The 24,836-nt window shown below is 38.6% G+C and overlaps 1 protein-coding gene across 2 annotated transcripts in view; it reads left to right on the plus strand.

Annotated features, from left to right (window-relative positions):
* The window catches only part of MICU1 (mitochondrial calcium uptake 1), a 261,029-nt gene that overhangs the window by 71,370 nt on the left and 164,823 nt on the right, over nucleotides 1-24,836 (plus strand). For both annotated transcript variants that reach the window (XM_028826501.2, XM_015147414.3), the window contains exon 4: nucleotides 4,631-4,793. In XM_028826501.2, coding sequence (XP_028682334.1) covers nucleotides 4,631-4,793 — 163 coding nt within the window. The remainder of the gene's footprint in view (nucleotides 1-4,630; nucleotides 4,794-24,836) is intronic.

A 24,836-nucleotide genomic window follows, 5' to 3' on the forward strand; every position in this document is an offset into this window, starting at 1 on the left:
ATCCATGGTCAAAAGATAGCTGATCCTTTGCAGGAATGTGGTTGGTGATGGGAACAGTGTAACTCCTCTTGGACCATCTATTAACTGTATGTGGTGTCATTCAAGGAGCAAGCCCAGGAGTAGTTTTAAAGCGCTGTTTGAGTGAGTGAGATACTCATCACAGTCAGTACTACCAACTTGGGTAGACTCATTCTTTTTATATTCTTTCCCCCTTGCTTCTGCCATTAAAAATGGAGGAGTGGTGACATTCACCACTGGTCTATATCACTTAAAGTTGTCAAATCACAGAAAAAAATAACTTTTTTCTTCTTTAAGATTTTTTTGTATAGTTATAACAATGTACTTTTCCTTTCTAAAGCTCAAGTTTCCAGCTGGGGCTTACTTTTTATTGGTTGGTCTGCTTTTTTGTTTTGTTTTGTGAAGTTCAGTAACAGTAAACTAGAAGGTGACAGCATTTTGTAAGCACAAGATTTTAAAATGATCCTCAGAGCCGCTCTTTCTTAGGGGAAATAATTATAATGATCTTCATGTTCTTCATCTTCCCCTTGCTGGGGAATTTTTTACTTCATTTTGAAATACTCTTACTATTCAGAGTTCTTCCTCATGAGTCTGATTTTATTGTTCAGTATCACATAGAATATCTGTTTTTTTTTTTTATTATTTGTTTTGTTTTGAGATAAGAGTCTCTCTCTGTCACCCAGGCTGGAGTGCAGTGGCACAATCTCAGCTCACTGCAACCTCTGCCTCCCAGGTTCGAGAGTCTCCTGCCTCAGCCTCGCCAGTAGCTGGGATTACAGGTGTGTACCACCACAACTACCTAATTTTTGTATTTTTAGTAGAGATGGGGTTTCACCAGGTTAGCCAGGCTGGTCTCGAACTCCTGACCTCAAGTGATCCACTCACCTTGGCCTCCCAAAGTGCTAGAATTACAGGCGTGAGCCACGGTGCCCAGCCAATGTCTGTATTTGAAAAAAATAATTGTTTTACTGTTGTTTTATACAGATATAGGAAACCTAAAATGATTTTTATAGTAACCATTTCTTTTTGTTCTTCATAGTTTTTTTACTCCAGTGTTTATTCCTAGACATATAGTTTAATCTTGCTTATTTTGTTTGATGATACATCTTTAAAGCGTCTTAATCTACAGGTGACAGAATGCAGGCCATTTAGACTATGAAGTTTCCTGGGCCTAGGTTTTACTGATGCTTATTCTCAGTGCAATTCAACGTGTTCCACTTTTCTCTGTATTACCTAAATATTGGCATCTGAATTCTGAGGCTTGATCAGACTCAGTTTTGATCCTTGCAGCCTAGTGGTGGTATTATGTTATTTTACCATAAGACACCTAATGTCTAGTTGCTTTTCTTTTTGCAGTATTGACAGCTATTGATGTTCATTGCCTATATCTGTTAATTCATTGAAGTTGCAAAATGATATTCTAATTTTATCAAATCTTTTTCATTTATTAATTGGAATATTTTATAAACAGACACTATCCCTCATCTACTATTTGATTATAAATTCTCTTTGGCTACTCTTTGATGCAGTTCATATAGGAAAAATAATGCCCAAATTTTGATCCAATTAAGTCTAGCAGTGTTATTGAAGACAAGTGTCTTAATAATGCTCAAGAAAGTCTTATAAGGTAAGTGATTGAATGAACGATCATAATTCTCTTAGTATATCTTTTCCCAGGCTAAACATCTCAAAATCCTTCAACAGTTTTCTCTATATCTCTGCTTCCAAGCCTTTGTTATCTTGGATGCTATATTCCGAACTATTTATAGATAGTTTGTTCTTCCTTTTAACAGGCTAAGTGAAAAAAAGCAAAATATATACCATACAATAGGTCTATACTAAATTCTACCAATGTGGGAGTATACTAAGTCTGTTACTTTCCTTGACTTATTATTTCAAAAACGAATCTGATTTTGTCTTAAATTGTTGATTTTTAAGTTCTTATTTTTCTGCCTTTGTGTATATGATTGACTTAACATTTTAGTTCACGAAGTCCTCATTGGTAGTAATTGCTACTCATATGCCCCAAATATTCCAAATGATTTCTTTTTTGTTGTTGTTATTCAGAGGAATAACAAGAATACAGATGGCCTAAAGAAAGGTATTTCTGGCTGGGCACGGTGGCTCACACTTGTAATCCCAGCACTTTGGGAGGCCGAGGTGAGCGGATCATGAGGTCTGGAGATCAAGACCATCCTGGCTAACACAGTGAAACCTCAACCTCTACTAAAAACACAAGAAATTAGCCGGGCGTGGTGGTGGGTGCCTGTAGTCCCAGCTACTCTGGAGGCTGAGGCAGGAGAATGGCGTGAACCCGGGAGGCAGAGCTTCCAGTGAACCAAGATTGTGCACTCCAGCCTGGGTGACAGAGTGAGACTCCGTCTCAAAAAAAAAAAAAAAAAAAAAAAAAAAGAAAGGTATTTCTGTAGCCATTATTTCCCAGCGGACAGTTGTTGTGTAATATAAAATGCCTTTAAAACTTGTAGCTATGTCTCAAGGCTGCTGAGAGGTTGCAAAACTCTTCAGTGTGTTCGCCATATGCTCAATCTTTTGATAAAGTCTCCTGTGAAATCTATTCAGATTGTATTACAAGTTAGCATTGAAAAAATTCCTGTCATATGTGGTTACAAGTCTGCAGTCTTTTCTCAGTTGCTAAAAGCACATGTGGTAGTGGAATTAAGAGCCTTGTTAAACAGCTGCTGCCAATGACCTCAAAGTGACATCTAGCCAGGACTGACAGTTATAGTAATTGCTATGTTAATGTGCAAATTTAAAACATCAATAAAGGCCTGGTGCGGTGGCTCACTCCTGTAATCCCCAGCACTTTGGGAGGCTGAGGCAGGTGGATCATTTGAAGTCAGGAGTTCGAGACCAGCCTGGCTAACATGGTGAAGCCGTCTCTAGTAAAAATACAAAAAATTAGCCAGGTGTGGTGGCGGGCACCCGTAATCCAAGCTACTTGGGAGGCTGAGGCAGGAGAATTGATTGAACCCAGAGACGAGGGTTGCAGTGAGCCAAGATCAAACCATTGCACTCCAGCCTGGGCAACAAGAACAAAACTCCATCTCAAAAAAATAACAATAATAAAATAAAATAAAACATCAATAAAGTTTTTCTTAACATTGGTAAATTACTTCATGACATGGAACTGATGAGATTATAGGTTTTATTGCCTTGACACATTTTCTAGCCAGTTATTTATAAGATATTATTTATTGTTGGCTATTTCAACATGTGAAATTCAGGTATGAGATACATTTTTTTCACTTAAATATTATGTGGCTGGTATAGTATTTTGTATGTTCCATGTACAGAATGGGGGCTTATATACCAGATAAGGGAATTAACTTTCATATTAATTTGACAGCCTTTTAGTTAAATATATGCCATACTTGATTTTGTTGCTATGCCAACATTTGCTTGTGTGATTCTCAACTTTGCTGCTTTCTAAATATGGCATATGTAAAGGATCTCTGGCAATTTGCTTAATTTTATAATCAAAAGTCTGTTGCTTCAGACCTGTTAATAATTGAATTTCCATCATATGTAATTTTATTTTTCTATGCCTTCATTTAATGTATTTTGTCTTTGAAGACCTACTAGCTTTTGAAACCTATGAAATCTAAAGTCTGTTTTGTTTCAGGAATTAGGAAATTGCATAGAAGTAGAAACTGTAAAATCAATCCCTTTGTAAAAACTTGGTATTTAGGCCAGGCACAATGGCTACTGCCTGTAATCCCAGTGCTTTGGGAGGCCATGACAGAAGGATCACTTGAGTCCAGAAGTTTGAGGCCAGCCTGGACAATGTGGCGAGATCTTCTCTCTATAAAAATAAAGATAATTTTTAAAAAAGAGAGTGTTAAAAAAATCTTCTGGGAAAAGGATTGTAAAAAATAGAAAAAAAGACTTGGTATTTAAGAACCTATAGGTTGGCATATATATGGCATTGTACCCTATTACTGAAATCTGAAATTTCTTACGACATTTAAAAATTTTGCAGGCCGGGCGCGGTGGCTCAAGCCTGTAATCCCAGCACTTTGGGAGGCCGAGACGGGCGGATCACGAGGTCAGGAGATCGAGACTATCCTGGCTAACCTGGTGAAACCCCGTCTCTACTAAAAAATACAAAAAACTAGCCGGGCGAGGTGGCGGGCGCCTGTAGTCCCAGCTACTCAGGAGGCTGAGGCAGGAGAATAGTGTAAACCCGGGAGGTGGAGCTTGCAGTGAGCTGAGATCCGGCCACTGCACTCCAGCCTGGGCGACAGAGAGAGACTCCGTCTCAAAAAAAAAAAAAAAAAAAAAAAATTTTTGCTAGCCTTCAGTGATTTAAGACATTAGAGAATTCTTCAAAAAAAGTTTTAAACCAAAGTTACATGAGCATTGCCTCAACTGGAATATGAATGGTATATTGCAAGAAATAAAAAATTCCAAGAATATTAAATATTTTTGATGTTCATTTGTAATTTAAAAAACTAAGTCTAGAAAAAAAGATAGCATTTCTTCCCAAAATAAGATGGAAAATATATGAGAATTGATGAGCAGTGATGATAAGAATGTATGAGCCTATGCGCATGGCTTAATATAGTAACACTTTCTAAATTTCTAACTTTAGGTGATGGAATATGAGAATAGGATTCGAGCCTACTCCACACCAGACAAAATCTTCCGATATTTTGCCACCTTGAAAGTCATCAATGAGCCTGGTGAAGCAGAAGTGTTTATGACGCCAGAAGATTTTGTGCGATCCATAACACCCAATGAAAAACAACCAGAGCGTAAGTTGCTAAAGTGAAATATAAGATTGTGATATTTATTTTTTATAAGCTACTTTGTCTCTTTCTACATAGTACTGAAATCTTCCAGGTCCTTGTAATAATGTTATGAACAGTATGCTTATTGAATATCAGGCATTGTGCTAGGCTTTAGGAGTACAAAAGAGAAGCCTGCAGTCTAATGTGGCAATCTGCAACCAGGGTAAGAGGTGAAGGAGATTGTGCCCCTCTGGTTGAGATTCATTGCCTGTAATTAGATTGTTCCTGAAGGCAATACATTACACATATAACTGCTATCAAGTCACTCTTTAGTGAGGAAAACTAGAAAACATATGGAGTATGAAATTAACACACTTTTAAACAACCAGTAGATCAAATACATAATCACAAAGGAAGTTAGAAAATGCTTTCAGTTGGATGAAAAGGAATACAGAACCTCCAAAAACTTATGCAGTACCACAAAAGCAGTGCTCAGAGGGAAATTTATAGTTATAAACACCTACATTTAAAAAGAAGAATGATCTAATCAATATTCTAACTTTCACACACATAAAACAAGGTTATATATTGATTGGTTGTGAAAATGTTGTGACCATAGGCTCAAAGGAGCTTAACCCTGAATTTCCCCAAGAGCAATAGGTTGATATTCACTAATTCATTGTCCACAGTGACCGTACAGAACATAACTACAAATAGCAAGAATTGATTGTACAGTCATGGGCCACTTAATGATGAGGATACGTTCTGAGTAATGTGTCCTTAGGTATTTCGTTATTGTGCAAACATCATGAAGTACTTAATACAAATCTAGATGGTATAACCTACTACACATCTAGACTATATGGTATAGCCTCTTGTTCCTAGGCTATAAACCTGTATGGCATGTTACGGTACTGAATACAGTAGGCAATTGTAACACAGTGGTAAGTAATTGTATATCCAAACATATCTAAACATATAAAAGATGGAAAATAGTGCACCTGTAGACTTTATAAGCGTTGTACACTTAGACTACACTAAATTTATTTTAAAAATAAAATAGTTGTACTATGATGTTACTATTGGTATAAAGTCACTAGGCAATAGGAATTTTTAGCTCAGTTATAATTTTATGGGACCACCACTGTAGATTAGTCCTTTGTTGACTAAAACATCGTTAAGCAGCACATGACTGTATATGGTATAGGAGTAGGATATAAAGAAACTAGTTCTTTTTTTTTTGAAATGGAGTTTCACTCTTGTCACCCAGGCTGGAATACAATGGTGCAATCTCAGCTCACTGCAATCTCCGCCTCCTGGGTTCAAGTGATTCTCCAGCCTTGACTCCTGAGTAGCTGGGATTACAGGCATGTGCCACCATGCCCAGCTAATTTTGTATTTTTTAGTAGAGGATGGGGTCTGGCCATGTTGGCCAGGCTGATCTCAAACCCCTGACCTCAGGTGATCCACCTGCCTCAGCCTCCCAAAGTGATGAGATGACAGGTGTGACCCACTGCACCCGGCTAAGAATCTAATTCTTTAGAGAGTATATAGGAAGACATCCTAAATGGAGTACTATTTGAGTTGGGTTTTGAAAAATGAATAATAGCTCATTATATATAGGAGAAAGAAAAGACATCATTCAGAGTGAGTAAATTGTGTGGTCAAAAATACAGACAGATGGGCTAGGTGCTGTGGCTCATGCCTGTAATCCCAACCCTTTGGGAAGCTGACGCAGATGGATTATTTGAGCTCAGGAGTTGAAGACCAGCCTGGGCAACATGGCGAAACTCCATCTTTACGAAAAATAAAAACATTAGCTAGTCATGGTGGTGCGTGCCTGTAGTCCCAGCTACTTGGGAGGAAGAGGTGGGACGATGGCTTGAGCCTGGGAGGTGGGTGTTGCAGTGTGCCGAGATGACACCACTGCACCCAAGCCTGGGCAATAGAGCCAGACCCTGTCTCCAAAAAAAAAAAAAAAACCAGACACATGAAATAACAAAGTGAGCTTAGGGAACCAAAAACATTTATGTCATTTTCTAACCAGAAAATTCATAATATTTTGCCCACATTATTAATATTCACATATCTCTAGGTCAAATAAAAACTATGTAGAACCATCACCCCTCCAAAATGTATGAAATTTGCTATTTAAATTTTTTGGTTGTTGGCGGGGTGCAGTAGCTCATGTCTGTAATCCCAGCACTTTGGGAGGCTGAGGCAGGCAGATCTCTTGAGATTAGGCATTAGAGACCAGCCTGGCCAACATGGCACAACCCTGTCTCTAATAAAACTATAAAAATTAGCTGGGTATGGTGGTGCACACCTGTAATCCCAGCTACTCGGGAGGCTGAGGCAGGAGAATTGCTTGAACCCAGGAGGCGGAAGTTGCAGTGAGCCAAGACTATGCCATTGCACTCTAGCCTGGGTGACAGAGTGAGACGCTGTCTCAGCAGGAGAGAGAAAGAGAGAGAGAGAAAGAGGGAGATAGAAAGAGAGAGAAATAAAAATAAAATTTTGGTTATGGAAATTTTCAAACCTGAAAAGTAGAAAATGTAATCAACCCATGTGCACACATCACTTAGCTTCAACAATTATAACACATGGCCAATCTTGTTTCTTCTATAACCTCTCTTACTTCCTTTCCTCACCCCAGATTGTTTTAAAGCCAATTCAAGACATGTAGACAACCTGTAAATACTTTTGCATGTGTCTCTAAAGTACGAGAACTTTAAAAACAATAATACTTTTTAAATAATTGCATTTAAAAACAGGCAGCAGTTATTCCTTAATAGCAAATATCCAGGCACTGTTCACATTTTCCTATCTAAAAAATAACTGTTAGAGTTGGTTTGTTTAAATTAACCTCTACACTGCATTTGATTGATATGTCTCTTCAGTCTTTTATCTACCGTTTTTTTTCACTTTCGTGTTTTTTTATTGCCATTTATGTGAGACATATTTTATGCCTCGTCTCACATTTCTCAGCCCACCTTTTTGCTCAGGTTGCTGCTGCAGCAGTTAGTTGTACAGTGTTGCAGCCTGACAGGACAAAGCCTCAGCTATGTTGTGTATCTGTTGCTTTCTCCTATAGGGCATCTCTGCTGCTATAGCATGGAGCACCTGTAGGAGCATACTCAACCATGTTGGCACATGCACACATTTGGAGATACAAAAGCATTAACACTTACTGCTGAGAATTGGTGGATACCCTCTTCTCCATTGTCTTGGATGATCAATTCTGATATACAGACTATATGGTTTCTCAGATGGGCCAAGGGGAGTTGAGCTCTGGTTGTCTACAGTGGTAGTCAACTTAATAACATACCTTTGAATTGGCTTTTTCTGCTGACCTGTTTCACTTTTCTTAGTCCTTCCACACTGATACCTTGCTTTTAAGGAAACCAAACTAGACACCATTTATTTATGGAAGAATGTAGGTCATTTGTATTATAGAATTTCCCACATTCTGGATTTTACTGATTGCATCCATAAGGTGTTGTTTAACATGTTTCTCTATCCTTTGTGTTTCACCCATATATAAAATACATAGAAAGTAACTGAAGAATGAATATACCAAAGTGTTAACTCTGTGCATGTTGAAATTATCAGAAATTATTTTATTCTTCTTTGTATGTTTCTTTATTTTCTAATAGACTTTATATATATACGTGATTCATTCAACATGTATTGATTGATAGTGATGAGTTAGAGAACATTCTAGGTGCAAGAAATACAGTAATTAATAAAATGGACAAAAAGTCCTGCCCTCATAAATAATCTTTTATAATTAGAAAGAAATTAAAGGTATATAAAACTTCTCATTAATTGCATTGAGCTTTTAATTTAGAGCATTGGCTGGGCACTGTGGCTCAAGCCTGCAATCCTAGCACTTTGGGAGGCTATGGCAGGAGGATCACTTGAGACCAGGAGTTCAAGACCAGCTTGAGCAACACAGCAAGACCCTGTCTCTATAAAAATAAAAGTAAAAAAAATTAGCCAAGCGTGGTGGCTTGTGCCTATAGTCTTAGCTACTTGGGAGGCTGAGGTGGAGGGATCACTTGAACCCAGGGTTTGAGGTTACAGTGGGCTATGATCATGCCACTGTACTCCAGCCTGGGCGACAATGTGAGACCCTGTCTCAATAATAATAATAATAATAATAATAATAAATTTAGATTCCTTTAAATTAGTTTCAGCACCTTGTTTTGTGATACTGAAGGAAGAAAGTAAATAAAGCTTGCATGGGCGCGGTGGCTCATGCCTGTAATCCCAGCACTTTGGGAGGCCGAGACAGGCAGATCACAAGGTCAGGAGATCAAGACCGTCCTGGCTAACATGGTGAAACCCCATCTCCACTAAAAATACAAAAAAGAAAGCTTGCATGTAGATAAAAATCTTATTTGTGTTGAGAAAAACTTTAGATAAAATTTAACTGAGTTTAATTGAGCAAAGAACAATTGGCAAATCAGGCAGCCCCCAAACCAGAATAGGTTCAGAGAGCCTCCAGTGTAGCCACATGGTGGAAGATTTATGGACAGAAAAAGGAAAGTGACGGACAGAAGATGGAAGTAAGATACAGAAGCGGCCAGATTAGTTACAGCTTGGAGTGTCCCTTATTTGAACGTGGTTTGAATGATTGGCTGCAACTTGATGATTGGCACAAGAGTATGTTACACATATGCAGTGAGGTTACAGTTCACTATGTACAGAGGAAGCTTTAGGCTGAACTTAAAATATATAAGGAGGCAGCTTTAGTCTAAACTTAATTGAACAATTCCCCTCTTTTGGTCATCTCAATGGAGAGATTGACCGAAACTTTAGTCATTGATGTCACTCTGTCATCACTGTAAATGTACTGATTTGGTCTCAAATCTCACTGGGAGATAGCACGACATGGAATCTGTAAGTTGGGAACAGGACTTCAGGTTATTTTTTGTAAGTGTTAGAGTAGAGGGGACTTTCTTATGCTGGAATCTCTTGTTTTCAGGAGTAAGACAAAAACTGGTCTGTTTTAGGACCCATTTGCTTCCTTAAAGTTTGTCGTATTTAGTGTGAGAGACTCCGTTTTGGTTTGGTTCGATCTGCTAGAGCCTAGTGTACAAGCTCAGTCCACGACCATGGCCTCCCATAATTTTGTTTTAAAATTCCCCCTTTTTAGTCAAGTTCTCACTTAAGTGAGAGTGTGTCCAAAACTTAAGGCCTTAGAGCCACTCTGTTACCATCATTTTGGGTTTCTAGTCTCAGCATGTAATTCATAGTTTTACAACATCCTTAGGGTCACACATTTCTTTGAGTGTTTGTCATTCCAGTCAAAGAGAGACCATTTGACATTCTAGAGATGGCTGGATGCATACCTTTAAGTGTTTGAGAGAGTACAGTGTACCAGTCATATGGTTTGGCTCTGCGTCCCGACCCAAATCTCATCGTGAATTGTAATCCCAACATGTTGCGGGAGGGGCATGATGGGAGGTGATTGAATCATGGGGGCGGACTTCCCACTTGCTGTTCTCATTATAGTGAGTGAGTTCTCATGAAAGCTGATGATTTTAAAGTGTGTGGCACCTTCCCCCTTTGCTGTCTTTCTCTTCTGTCACCATGTGAAGAAGGTCCTTGCTTCCCCTTCACCTTCCACCATGATTGTAAGTTTCCTGAGGCCTCCCAGTCATGCTTCCTGTTAAGCCTGTAGAACTATGTGTCAATTAAACCTCTTCATAAATTACCCAGTCTCAGGTAGTTCTTTATAGCAATGTGAGAATGAACTAATACAGCCAGGGAGACTACTATTATGACTCTCAGGAGGATAATACCAAGAGTTTGGTCCCCTTGATCAAATCAACTAAAATCAAATAGATCAAAGAATGAGCTAGATAAAGAATCTACTTGTTTCAGCCAAGCAGCCTGTTTATTAATCCCCTACAACTGAATATAATACCTGATATATTCTTCCATATGCAACCAGAAGTGTCAGCAACTGCACAGATATTTCTGTTTAGCTGGTAAGTAATCTATAGCAATTTTATTTTTTAGCACAACTTTAGCAAGAGAATTTAAAATCTGTTGTGTAACTTCAGCCTTTGCAGTAGAATCTGCTATAGAGCGTATTTTGAGGGATAAATTTCTAATAATTGCCTCTTTTACTCCAAACCATGGAAAAAGAGACCTGAGAAATGAAACCCATCCAGAAGAGTGAAGGCCTCCTGGCAATATTCTCTTTAGCCTATGCTGGTAATGTTCTCTTTAACCTATGATATAGATTAAGATAAATTGACCAGTGTTCTGTTTCTGACCAATTATGAAGCAACAGATGTTTTTTGCTCACATTGGCCATTTACCTTTTAATGCTTGTATTAGTCTGTTCTCACACTGCTATGAAAAAATACCCGAGACTGGGTAATTTATAAAGAAAAGAGGTTTATTAGCCGGGCAAGGTGGCAGACACCTGTAACCCTAGGTACTCGGGAGGCTGAGGAAGGAGAAGCACTTGAACCTGGGAGATGGATGTTGCAGTGAGCCAGGATCACGCCACTGCACTCCAGCCTGGGTGACAAGAGTGAGACGCTATTTCAGAAAAGAAGAAAAGAAAAGAGGTTTCATTGACTCACAGTTCTGCATGGCTGGGGAGGCCTCAGAAAACTTATAATCATGACTGAAGGCACCTCTTCCCAGGGTGGCGGGAGACAGAATGAGTGCAAACAGGGGAAATGCCAGAAACTTATAAAAGCATCAGATCTCAGCCGGGTGTGGTGGCTCACACCTGTATTCCCAGCACTTTGGGAGGCCGAGGCAGGTGGATTGCCTGAGCTCAGGAGTTTGAGACCAGCCTGGGCAACATGGTGAAATCCCATCTCTACTAAGATACAAAAAATTAGCCGGGTGTGGTGGCGTGCGCCTGTAATCCCAGCTACTCAGGAGGCTGAGACAGGAGAATCGCTTGAACTGAGGAGGTGGAGGTTGCAGTGAGCCAAGATCACGCCATTGTACTCCAGCCTGGTGACACAGCAAGACTCTATCTCAAAAAAAAAAAAAAAAAAAGACCATCGGATCTCATGAGACTCACTCATTATCACGAGAACAGCATGAATCACCCTCATGATTCAGTTACCTCCACCTGGTCCCACCTTTGACACATGGAGATTATGAGGATTACAATTCAACGTGAGATTTGGATAGGGACACAGAGCCAAACCATATCAATGCTGTTTTATCTGTGATAACCTTATTTAACAGTTTTACAACTTATCCAGTGAAATAAGTGCCTCTGTCATTAGAGACTTTTTCAGGAATATCCCATGAGGATAACACATTTCCTAATCACCTTTTAGCTGTTGTTATAACATCAGCCCTCTTACATGGAAAAGCTTTTATGCAATCAGAAAACATGCATGGATCTCATCTTAATGTGTTCCAGAAAAAAGAAAGAAAACATGCATTGAAAATGACAATTGAATGAAATTCCTTTATAAATGTTTAAATGGCCCATCAGGTAGCATAAATGAATATGAAGTTTTGATTGTCTTCCCAGGATTATGGGTGTAACAAACCAAACATTGGCATAAACCATTTAGCATTGTAGAACAGTCACCACACCAACATATATTTTTAATTTGGATCATTTTATCTCTTCCATGATGAGTTATGAAAATGCAGAGCTTTTCATAATGAAAGCTTTAAGGACTCAGGAAGGACCAGGCAGCCGTTCAGGTTCTCCATGAGTCCACACTTAACGTTGGACTTAGGTTCTCTTAAATACCTAGGCACCTAAATTAGAGAAACAAAACTGGTATTTAAGTTTTGTTTTAAGATGAGTTATCATAGGTAATTTTACTTGGGGCATGGGGTTCATTCACATTGCCTATCTAAACAGTTTCAGTAACAGCTGATAAGCATGAAAATCTGGCAAAGTATTTTCTTGATATTCAATTATTTTTGTCCTGCTTTTGTTAGCAGTTTTATAAACCAGTCAATCTCTTCATTAGAGTTCTGGGAGTTCTTACCCAGTTCAAATAATATTATCCTAAAGTTATCAGAAAACCTGTATTTAAGGGTGCATGTCATGCCATCCTTTTGGTGAACCTCCTTGAAGATAACAATGCTCCAGGATTTTGCTTGCTTATCAATTTTTCAGAAACTGCATCAGCATTAAGAAACAACTTAAAATGGTCCTAGTTTAAAACATAGTTGACAAGGAAATTTGGTTATTTCTGTGGCCTACAATAATTTAACATAACACCCATAATTATAACTGATGGTATATATCCAGACATATGAGAATTTTAGGAACCCTATACAGTTTTGGAACATATATTAATACCATTTATAAAAACACAAATAGAAGAAGGTTAAACCTCATTTCTTATTTGACAGTGCTTATGTACTTTAACCTATCTAATAACCCTGTTTATCTTTCTTTTGGAAGCTTCAGGGGCCCTTTGTTGCATCCCAAAGTGAGAGGTCAACAAAAAAGACTTAATTTTGCAGTTGAAATTTGATTTTAGGAAGCCTGTCAAATATGTCAAAGGTTTAAAACACTTTACCAAAACAGGATCACAGGTCACTCTAAAATAATAATCATTCACTTTGCCAAAATGATAATTTTTTTTTTTTTTGAGATGGAGTTGTGCTCTCGTTGCATAGGCTTGAGTGTAATGGCATGATCTTGGCTCACCCCAACCTCCGCCTCCCAGGTTCAAGTGATTCTCCTACCTCAGCCTTCAGAGTAGCTGGGATTACAGGCATGCGCCACCACACCTGGCTAATTTTTTTGTATTTTTAGTAGAGACAGGGTTTCTCCATGTTGATCAGGTTAGTCTTGAACTCCCGACCTCAGAAGATCTGCCCACCTTGGCCTCCTAAAGTGCTGGATTACAGGCGTGAGCCACTGCGCCTGGCCAATAAAAATGTTTTTAAAAGCAAAAACTTCACTTCCAAGATGAGGTTAGAGGAAAAATAAAATAAGATTAAAGTAAAGTAAAGGTTAGAGGAAAAATAAAATAAAGTAAAATAAAATTGCAAAAACCTTTACTCTTTGGTAGAGAGGAGACTCTGGTTTCTGAACAATCAAAATACCTGAGAAAGACAGCAGAAGACAGAATCTGTCTCTCCTTCACTCTTTTTTGTTTTTTGCAATTTACTTAAAAAGGAACAGAAATATTTTAGTAACACTTATTAGTACTCGGATTTTTTGATCAAAAGAGAAAAACCAAATAATACTTTTGTATTAGTGTAATATCAATATTTAAGCTAACTTTAATAAAGCCTTATAAACTAATTTTAGTCAATTTTGACCACCATATTTCTACAGACCTTTTAAAATTTCTTATTATTCTTATTCTTTTTTTTCAGCTTTCTGTATTTCAGTTTTATTTACATCTTTTTAATTCCTTCAGTTTGAAACAATTTTTACGTAACTTCAAACTAGACAATTTTTTTAACAAATACACATTTTCATGCCTTTATAACTTCCTCATCAAAAGCATATCTTGCTTTTTACACTCTCAATACAGAATTTTCTTATATTTAGTAGTTTTAATTACATATAGTAACTACATTAACTCTTAGCAACTCTAATTTCTAATGCAATCCCTAGGAAGTAATTTTGAACTGTTTTATATTAGTATTTGTACAGGAAAACCATTTTATCACTTTTTGGAAAAATGTTTTCTCAAGTTATTGTTAGTTAGTACATCTAAATATATTTAGCTTTTTTATACCATATAACATACCAAGGTATATACATTTAAACTTCTGTTTAATAATGAATGTTTTGGTATTTTAACTTACAAATGACTCAGATTTTTTGGCTATTATTTAATTTAACATAGCATAACTTTAAGACTTTTAATTACTGAAAGAATTGTGAAACTGTGACTGAGGTACCCTCCCTAATGTCCTCCCCAGTCATCTTGGGTCTCAAGTAGCCACCTGGTATCCATGATGGCTGTGAAGGGGACAGGACCTGTTTTGAATCCTGAATTAGAATACCAGCTGTAGAGCTCAGGTCAGAAGACTGAGCTGTGAAGACGATGCCAGGAGGATCCAGCCCCTCCCATAATAGCCAGGAGACAAAGCTGGGGCAAGAAAGGAGGGAACACATTGGGCTTGCCTCTAATTTGCAGCTGCTGGCCTAGGCACTGAGGACATATCTCCAGATCTCACCACAGCCACTTATCAGGACCCTCCAAATCCGTAGGCTCAAAACCAGAAACATAAGCTCACAGTCAAACCAAGCAAGTGTTGAATTGTATTTAACTGACAATTTTGAACCCATCTCTATTTTACCAATAATTTAAAAACCAGCTTTATTTACCGAACATTATTGTATACACACAACACATATAGACCTAGAGACAGACTGATCTTACAGTGTTCATAAAGTTTTCTCGTTTGCTGGCTTTTAAATAGTTTTTCTTTTCCCCATTCAGACTATCACTCTTCCAATTACCTGTTTCATTGCCCTAAGCAATTGTTAGCTAGGCAGTTCTAAATTAGCATGTCTAAAGGGATAACTCTTAAATGAAAAAAGAAAATTTATATTTCAGAAGCACAGAGCTAAGACTTTAATCCTAAATATACTATCATCATTTGCTCAAAGGAAAAAATGGTATAAGTAAAGTTCAGTTAAGACAAGAAAAGTGCACCAGCACTTCGGGAGGCCTAGGCGGCTGATTGAATGGACCCCTCCCCTTAGCCAAAGGGATTCCAAAGATAAATGAGAAACTGGTTCAGGCCATGATGAGAAGGGGTTGTTGGAACTCAGGCTTAACTGACTAGCACTAACATTAAAACAGGTATTTAAGACTGACAAAACAGACCCTTTGTAGCAATAAGATGCCACATTCCAGCCTGACTAGTATAGCATCACATGACAGATAGCAGGCCCTGAAAGAAATCAAAGTATTTTGCTGCAAAATATGTTTCTTTGACACATTTTGAAATGGCCCTGCAAAGCTGTCTCTTCTGGGGGAAATTTAACATTCTGTAGAGAATCACCTTCACTTTTTCTGGTCTTTGTCTGATCCTGAAGAGATTAGCTGAGAGCCTAGCACCTTTTAAAGGCTTGAGTGGGAAATATTTGCCATCTTTTGTCCCTAAGGGCGGCCACCTATGAGACTTTATTTACATAATAAAAACCTTGGTCTCCACAACCCCTATCTTAGCCCACTCCTTTCTATTGACTCCAGATCTTACATAATAATTTAACTCTTAACCAATTGCTAGTCAGAAAATCTTTGAATCTGCCTGTAAGCTCTTCCCCTGCTTCAGATTGTCCTGCCTTTCTGGACCAAACCAGTGTATACCTTACTGTGTTAACTGATGTCTTATGTCTTCCTAAAATCGAACCACATTTGGCACATATTCTCTGGACCTGCTGAGGCCATGTCACTGGTTATGGTCCTCACATTTGGCTCAGAATAATCTCTTCAAATATTTTATAGAGTATGTTTTTTTTTTTTTTTTTTAATCAACAGTAATCATGAGGAAATTCTGATATATTGAAATGAGATTCAGTGGGAAATTTGGCTTCCGTTTTCATTTGCTCATGAACAGGAATTTCCAGAAATGTTGATGCGGCAGAAGTAAAAGATATATTATTCCTATATGGGTTGAGAAAAGGAAAAAAGTGAGGCTGTAGATTTTTTGAGGTTTGAATTTCTATCAGAAATGGCTGGACTCTAGCCAGTAGCTCATATTTCAACTTTATTTTGTTGTATTTTTCACACATACTGTATCCCAGGATACTCAACAGATCTAAATTTGTAAGTTTTACTTTTAGAACAGTTCAAAAATAATCATGAAGCAGAGACTACATTAAGCAGTTTTAAAATGAATAGGGAGCAGATGAATTTTAGAGTGCAAGATGAATAAGAATTCTTCTGTACCGAATGTCAAGAAAGTTTGGAGTAATCATAGTTGAGTAGGACAGACATTAAAAGGAAAAAAATATTCTGTGTGATTTGAATATGTCCCATCTCCCTCTCTGTGAAGTCTGAATGTCATTGCCATCCCTCGATATAATGAGATAGATAGTTGCTTCAGGCTCTGGGCTTTGAGTGCTGCTTGCTATTGTAGTAACCAGCTCTGCATAGCTGGCCAATTATTTGAGGAAACAGTGGCATGGGGAGAATTTTTAAAATTCTATGTAGGAAAACTTGAGCTTTCTTTAGAGCAGAGCATAGCCTGTTGCAAAGAGGATCCCTGTTTTCTTTCCACCATATCCAATTGGTTGACCTTATTATCTTGATGTGATTTCATCTTCATTGGAGATGAAAAGGGTGTAAAAGAGGGAATCACAGATCATATTGTGATTTACTTCTCCTGGACTCCATATTATCTCTATGATGACCCCTTGTAGCAGGACAAGCTGCAGACAAAACCCCTCAGACACCGAGTTAAAGAAGGAAGGGCTGTATTGGGCTGGGAGCTTTGGCAAGACTCACGTCTTCAAAAACCGAGCTCCCCGAGTGAGCAATTCCTGTCCCTTTTAAGGGCTTACAACTCTAAGGGGGTCTGTATGAGAGGTTCGTGATCGATTGAGCAAGCAGGGGGCACATGACTGGGGGCTGCATGCACTGGTAATCAGAACGGAACAGAACAGGACAGGGATTTTCACAGTGATTTTTCATACAATGTCTGGAATCTATAGATAACATAACTGGTTAGGTCAAGGGTCAGTCTTTAACTACTAGGCCCAGGGTGTGGCACCAGGCTGTCTGCCTGTGGATTTCATTTCTGCCTTTTAGTTTTTCCTTCTTCTTTCTTTGGAGGCAGAAATTAGGTATAAGACAATATGAGGGGTGGTCTGCATAAGACAATATGAGGAGTGGTCTCCTCCCTTAACCTAAGTATTCTTTTTTTTTTAAATTGAGACGGAGTCTCACTCTGTCTCCCAGGCTGGAGTGCTGTGGTGCGATCTCGGCTCACTGCAAGCTCCTCCTCCCGGGTTCATGCCATTCTCCTGCCTCAGCCTCCTAAGTAGCTGGGACTACAGGCTCCTGCCACCATGCCCAGCTAATTTTTTGTATTTTTAGTAGAGATGGGGTTTCACTGTGTTAGCCAGGATGGTCGCAATCTCTTGACCTCGTGGTCTGCCCACCTCGGCCTCTCAGAGTGCTGGGATTACAGGCGTGAGCCACTGCTCCTGGCCCTAAGTATCCTTAATAATAATCTTGCACACAGTATTTTATTGATTGACGGATTGATTGATTGATTGGTTGATTGAGATGGGGTCTCACTATGTTGCCCAGGCTGATCTGGAACTCCTGGGCTCACATGATCCTCCTTTCTGGGCCTCCCAAAGTGCCAGGATTATAGGTGTGAGCCTATAGACCCTATAGCCTATTATAGGTGTGAGCCATGCCCAGCCCCTTAGAACACTTCTAATTTGGTTAATAATTTTTCACATGGTTATATACATGCAATATATTTTTAAAACGTTTTTGCACTAATTTTTTTTTTCCAAACAAGATAAGTTCTTTCAGTAAAAAGTCCTCATGTTCTACCGATAGCAACAAGAGGCAGAAAAATTCTAGGCAGACAGGGGCAGGTCCCTGACAAAACCCCACCTTCAAGCCAAAAAGCCTGAAACCTGTGGCCTAAAGTGAGAACTTCTATTCCTGTGGCCTGCTCAAGTGTTGCCTTTCCTAAACTACCCATGGCCCACCCGCATCCTGTGCCTATAAAGACCCCAGACTCAGTCAGAGAAGTGGCTGAACATTGGAGAGAAGTGACTTGACTTCAAGGGACAGCTTGATGGCTTGACTTTTTGGTGAAGAGTCCAGCCTATACAGCCGGACTTGAGAGGAAGATTACCTGCTCATCCCATCCCCTTTCCAGCTCCCCTTCCTGCTGAGAGCCACTTTCATCATTCAGTAAAATCCTCTGCATTCACCATCCTTCAATTTGGTCATGCAACTTCAATTTTCCTGGATGCCAGACAGGAGCTTGGAAGCCAACAAGTGCAGATACCAAAAAAAGGCTGTCACACTGGCCCTCTCCCCTTGCTGGCGGAGGGCAGCTGTTCCACATGATGAGGCAGAGGGCCCACTGAGCTGTTAACACTTAAGCCATCTGTAGATGGCAGAGCTAAAGGAGCACTGTAACCACCCTCTGGGGCTTCAGGAATTGCAGGCACCCCCATCCAGATGCTGCTGCATGGCCCGTATGGTGTTTGCTCCTGCCAGCACCCAAAAGCAGTTGTCTGGTTCCTGCACTTGCTTGCTCTGGTTCCTGCACTTGTTCGCTTGCACACTCCCTCCTGCAATGGGTAGACAGGGGCAGGCTAAGCAAATGAGGCACCCCTGTGAGTCCTGTGAAAGGAAATATCCGGCTTCACTCATTTTGTTTTTAATCCTCTGCAGTGCTGCTTAGTACAGAGCAAGGATTGGCCATCTACAGCTAACTGCCTATTTCTGTATGGCCCATGAGCAGAGAATGGTTTTCACATTTTTTAAATGGGTGAAAAAAAAATCACAAGAAGCAGCTTTGTGAAACTTGAAAGTGACATGAAATTAAAATTTCGGTGTCCATGAAAAGAGTTATCTGCAATCTCATTTCACTCCCATTCTTATTAGAGATAACCACTGTTATTAATTTGGTGTTTATCATTTTTGTTGAAGACTATAACATCATGTATATTAATTGTCCTTCCCTAGGGGATGATTATATTTATTACTGCAGCATGATTACTACATTTCCCTTACCTTTATGTAAGTTTTATAAGTTTCCCTTACTTTTATGTAAAGAACAGGTAGCTGTTCTTTTATTTTCACTGCTATAAGTTGTGGATATTGTATAAAATTATGCAAATATGCCAGTATATGATTTATTAGTTAGTTATTGCTATGTAACAACCAGAAAATGTCAGTGGCATACCTAGCATTTATTTGGCTCATGCCTCTGTGTAATTGCCTGACAAGTTCTTGTTGCCCACTGCACAGATAGAGCTGATTCACTGAGACGGCAGTATTGCAGTAAAGAGAGTTTAATTAACGCAAGGCCAGCCAAGTAGAAGGACAGGAGTTTATTATTCATGAAGTCAGCCTCCCTAAGGACTCAGAGGCCAGGGTTTTTATGGATAGTTTGGTGGGCAGGGGGCTGGGGAATAGGTGCTATAGATTGGTTAAGGATGAAATCACAGGGGTGTGGAAAACAGTCCTCATGCACTGAGGCTGCCTCTATGTTTGGGCCACAGGACGGGTTCAGTTATGAGTCATGGGTCTAGGTGGGGTCATTCAGTTGCCAGAATGCAAAAGTCTGAAAAATATATCAAAAGATGAATCTTAGATTCTACAATAGTGATGCTATTTATAGAAGTAGTTGGGGAAGTCACAAGTCTTGTGACCTCTGGGGACATGTCACCTGAGTTGTAAGGGGTTAGAGAAACTATGCCTACATTTTAATGGAATTCAGGCCTCTTCCATAATCCTAATCTTGTGACCTTTTACTAGTTTTACAAATGTTGCTTTGGTCCCTGAGCAAGGAGTTTTAGGGAGGGACTATTACCATTCTTGCTTTCAAGTTAAACTATAGTCTAAATTCCTCTGATTCCCAGGCTTTTGCCCAGGAATGAGTAAGGACAGCTAGCCTATGAGGCTAGAAGCAAGATGGAGTCAGCCATGCTAGACTTCTCTTGCTGTCATAATCTTTGCAAAGGCACTTTCATCTGCAGATCCCATGAGGTGTGCTCTGCTGCTCTCTGTTGAGCTCTGTAGATAGGCTAGAGGTTGTCTAATTAAGCTGGGGTAGCTCTGCAAGTTTGTCAGCAGATTTGTCAGCCTGCTTCGTGTGTTTATCACTTTTTAGATCACTGGCCCATCCAGGATATATTTTTCTTATAGATGGCCAAGATCTAAGAAAGAAAGCCAACCTCAGAAGTCCATTTTAAGGGTGCTTATGTCCCATCTGCTAATATCCCATTGGCTAAAACAAGTTACATAACAAAGCCCAAAGTCAAGGACTTTTCCATAGAGGTCAAGGGGGAAGGAAGTAAATATTTGAGATCAGTAGTCTAATCTACCATGCCAGTTTTTTGTGTTGCTTTGTTTTAGAAACAGGGTCTTGCTCTGTTGCCCAGGCTGGAATACAGTGGCACATTCATAGGTTATGTAACCTTGAACTTCTGGGCTCAAGTTATGCCCTACTTTCGCTTCCTGAGTAGCTAGGACTACAGGTGTGTACCATCACACCCAGCTAATTAAAAAATTTTTTGCAGAGACAAGTGTCTCACTGTTGCCCAGGCTGCTCTCAAACTCTTGACCTCAAGTGATCTTCCCACCTCAGACTTCCAAAGTGCTGGGATTATAAGTGTGAGATACCACATCTGGCTCCATGCCAGTTTTTTTAATCATTACAAACCATACTGCAGTGAATGTTCTCCTATATGTGCCCTGGTGCATATTTGCAATAAGTTATTTTCTTTCTTTTTTATTTTATTTTATTTTATTTTATTTTTGAGATGGAGTTTCACTCTGGTTGCCCAGGCTAGAGTGCAATGGCACAATCTTGGCTCACTGCAACCTCCATCTCCTGGGTTCAAGTGATTCGCCTGTCTCAGCCTCCCAAGTAGCTGGGATTATAGGCATGCACTACCATGCCTGGCTAATTTTTGTATTTTTAGTAGAAACAGGGTCTTGCTCTGTTGCCCAGGTTTCACCCTGTTGGTCAGGTTGGTCTTGAACTCCTGACCTCAGGTGATTCCCCTAAAGTGAATGGGATTAGGTGAATCCTAAAGTGCTGGGATTACAGGCGTGAGCCACCACGCCTGGCCAAGAAGTTATTTTCAGCATATACCTGGAACTGGACTTGCTGGCCCATAGAATACATTCCTCATTCCTCTTCACATTTGCTAGACATTGCCAAGTTGATTTCCAGAGTAGATGCAATAATTTACTTTCTCTCCAAGAATATATGAGTTTCTTCCTCTGCATTTGTGTCAACACTTGGTATTATCAGATTTAAATTTTAACAAACTTATGAAAGTAAATTATTGTCTCTTTGTGCTTTTTCTACTCTCTATTTTCTTTATTTCTGCTTTGATCTTTATTATTTCCTTCCGCCTACTAATATTTGGTTGAGTTTGTTCTTGTTTTTCTAGTTCCCTAAAGTGCAATATTAGGTTGTTTATTTAAGGGCTTTCTTCTTTTTCAATGTAGTGTTTATTGTTATCAACTTCCCTCTTAGAATTGTTTTTGGTATATTCCATAGCAAAAACATGTTGTGTTTCCATTTTTGTTTGTCTCAAGAAATTTTTTAAATTTTCTTTTTAATTTCTTCATTGACCCATTATTCAGGAGCATATTGTTTGATCTCCACATCTTTGTAAAGTTTCCAAGGTTCCTCCTGTTACTTATTTCTAGTTTTATATCATTGTGGTCAGAAAAGATACTTGATACAGTTTCAGTCTTCTTAAATTTGTTAAGACTTGTTTTGTGGCCTAACATATGATCTGTCCTGAAGAAGTGTGCATGTACAGGTGAGAAGAATGTGTATTCTGTAGCAGTTGGATGGAATGTTCTGTGTATCTCTCTTAAGTCCATTTTGTCCAGAGTACAGTTTAAATCTGATGTTTCTTTATTGATTTTCTATCTGGATGATCTGCCCATTAATGAAAGCGGGATGTGGAAGCCCCCTGCTATTATTGTATTGTGATCTCTCTCTCTTTTTAGATCTATTAATATTTGCTTTATATTTAGGTGCACTGAGATTGGGTTCATCTATATTTACAATTGTCATATCTTCTTAATGAATTGACTCCTTTATTACTAAATAATACCTTCCTTGTCTCTTTTTACAATTTTTGACTTATACTATATTTTATCTAGGTATAGGTACTCCTGCTCTCTTTTGGTTTCTATTTCCAAATATCTTTTTCCCTTTACTTACTTTCAGTCTGTTTGTGTCCTTACTGGTGAAATGAGTCTCTTATAGGCATCATATAGTTGGGTCTTTTAAAAAATTTATTCAGCCATTCTGTTTTTTAGTTGCAGAATTTAGACCATTTATAGTCTCTGTTATTATTGATATGTAAGGACTTTATTACAGCCATTTTGTTACTCATTTTCTGATTGTTTTGTAACCGCTCTTTCCTTTGTTGCTGTCTTCTTTGTCTTCCTTTGTGGTTATTTTCTCTGGTAGTGTATTTTAATTCCTTGCCTTTTATTTTTAGTGTATCTATTACAGGATTTTTCTTTGTGGCTACCATGAGGCTTACAAAAAACATAATTATAACATTATTTCAAGCTGATAACACCTTAACTTTCATCACAGACACGCACAAACTCTACACTTTAAAGTGTTTTAAATAATTTTCTGGTTTTATTTTGCATTTCACTAATGACAAGTGAGGCTTATCATCTCTGCATGTTATTGATTACTTACATTGCCTTTTCTATGAATTGCCTGTTTATAGTCTCTGCTCATTTTTCTATTTGATTTTCTTTTTTAGTAAAAATAGTTTATATATTCTCATTGAAATCTGTTACATACATTGCAGATCTCTTCTCCTAGTCTGGGGCCTTTTTATTTTGTTTGTAGTAATTTTTTTTTCTTTTTTTTTGAGACGGAGTCTTGCTCAGTCACCCAGGCTGGAGTGCGGTGGCGCGATCTCTGCTCACTGCAAGCTCCGCCTCCCGGGTTCACGCCATTCTCCTGCCTCAGCCTCCCGAATAGCTGGGACTACAGGCGCCAGCCACTATGCCCGGCTAATTTTTTTGTATTTTTAGTAGAGATGGGGTTTCATGGTGTTAGCCAGGATGGTCTCGATCTCCTGACCTCGTGATCCGCCCGTCTCGGCCTCCCAAAGTGCTGGGATTACAGGCGTGAGCCACCGTACCTGGCCTTTTTGTGGTGATTTTTAATGCACAGAAGTTGTCAATATTGATATTTTCAAATGTTTCAGTCTTCTCTTTGATAGTTTGTACTGTTATTTTTAACTGCTTTATTAAGATATAGTTAACAAAATAAATAGTACATATTTATAATGTGTTTGATGAGTTTTGACATACTATTCATATGTATTTTCTAGTGAAAGCATCAACACAATTAATATAATGACACGTTTATCACCTCATGAGTTTCTTCATTCCCATTTGTAATATTTCTTTACCTCTTTTTCCTGCCCTCAAAGTCCCAGGCAACCACTAATCTGCTGTCTGTTTTCCATATCCTAACTGATTTTCAGTCTATTTTCTCTATCAATTATTGAGAGAAGGGTGTTGATTTCTGATTTTAGTTTTGAATTTGTCTGTTCATACTTTCAGTTCTATCAGTTTGGTTTTTTGTTTGTTTGTTCATTTTAGAGATGGGGGGGGTCTCACTATGTTGCTTGGCTGGAATACAGTGGCTGTAAATAGACATGATCATAGTATACTGCCTGCTCGAACTCCTGGCTCCTGGCCTCAAGTGATCCTCCTAGTCTCAGCCTCCCAAGTAGCTGGGACTACAAGCACATGACCCTGTGCTTGGCTCTAGTTTTTGCTTCACATATTTTGAAACTCTCTTATTAGGTACACACATTTTTAGGATTATTAATATTGTTTGGTGAATTGACCCTCTTGTCATTACATAATTGATTCTCTTTATCCATGTGATTTTTTTTTTTTTTTGCTCTGAAGTCTACATAGCCTGATATTTATATAGCCACTCCAGTTTTCTTCTGATTTTTTTTTATGACTCTTTTTCTATCCTGTTACTTTTAACCTTCTTACATCATTATGTTTTAAATGGGGTTCCTTAGAACTTGAGGATAAATTCAAATAATAAAAAATAAATTAGGGTTCTTGTGGACAACATGTAGCTAGATCTTGTTTTTTATACAGTATGATAGCCTCTATCTTTTAATTACTACATTTATTGATATGCTTGGATTTAGGCCCACCATTTTATTTGTTTTTTTCTTATTTCTCCATCTTTTTATGTTCTTTTTATCCCCTTGCCTGCCTTCTTTTTGGATTATTGAAAATTTTTTAGTATAGTTTGAATTAATCTTTTGGGTTAATATTTCTTTGTATATCTTTATTCTACTTGTGTCTATAGGTATTGTAATATACATACTTAACTTTTTACAGT

The sequence above is a fragment of the Macaca mulatta genome, chromosome 9, assembly GCF_049350105.2.
Source record: "Macaca mulatta isolate MMU2019108-1 chromosome 9, T2T-MMU8v2.0, whole genome shotgun sequence".
Taxonomy (NCBI): domain Eukaryota; kingdom Metazoa; phylum Chordata; class Mammalia; order Primates; family Cercopithecidae; genus Macaca; species Macaca mulatta.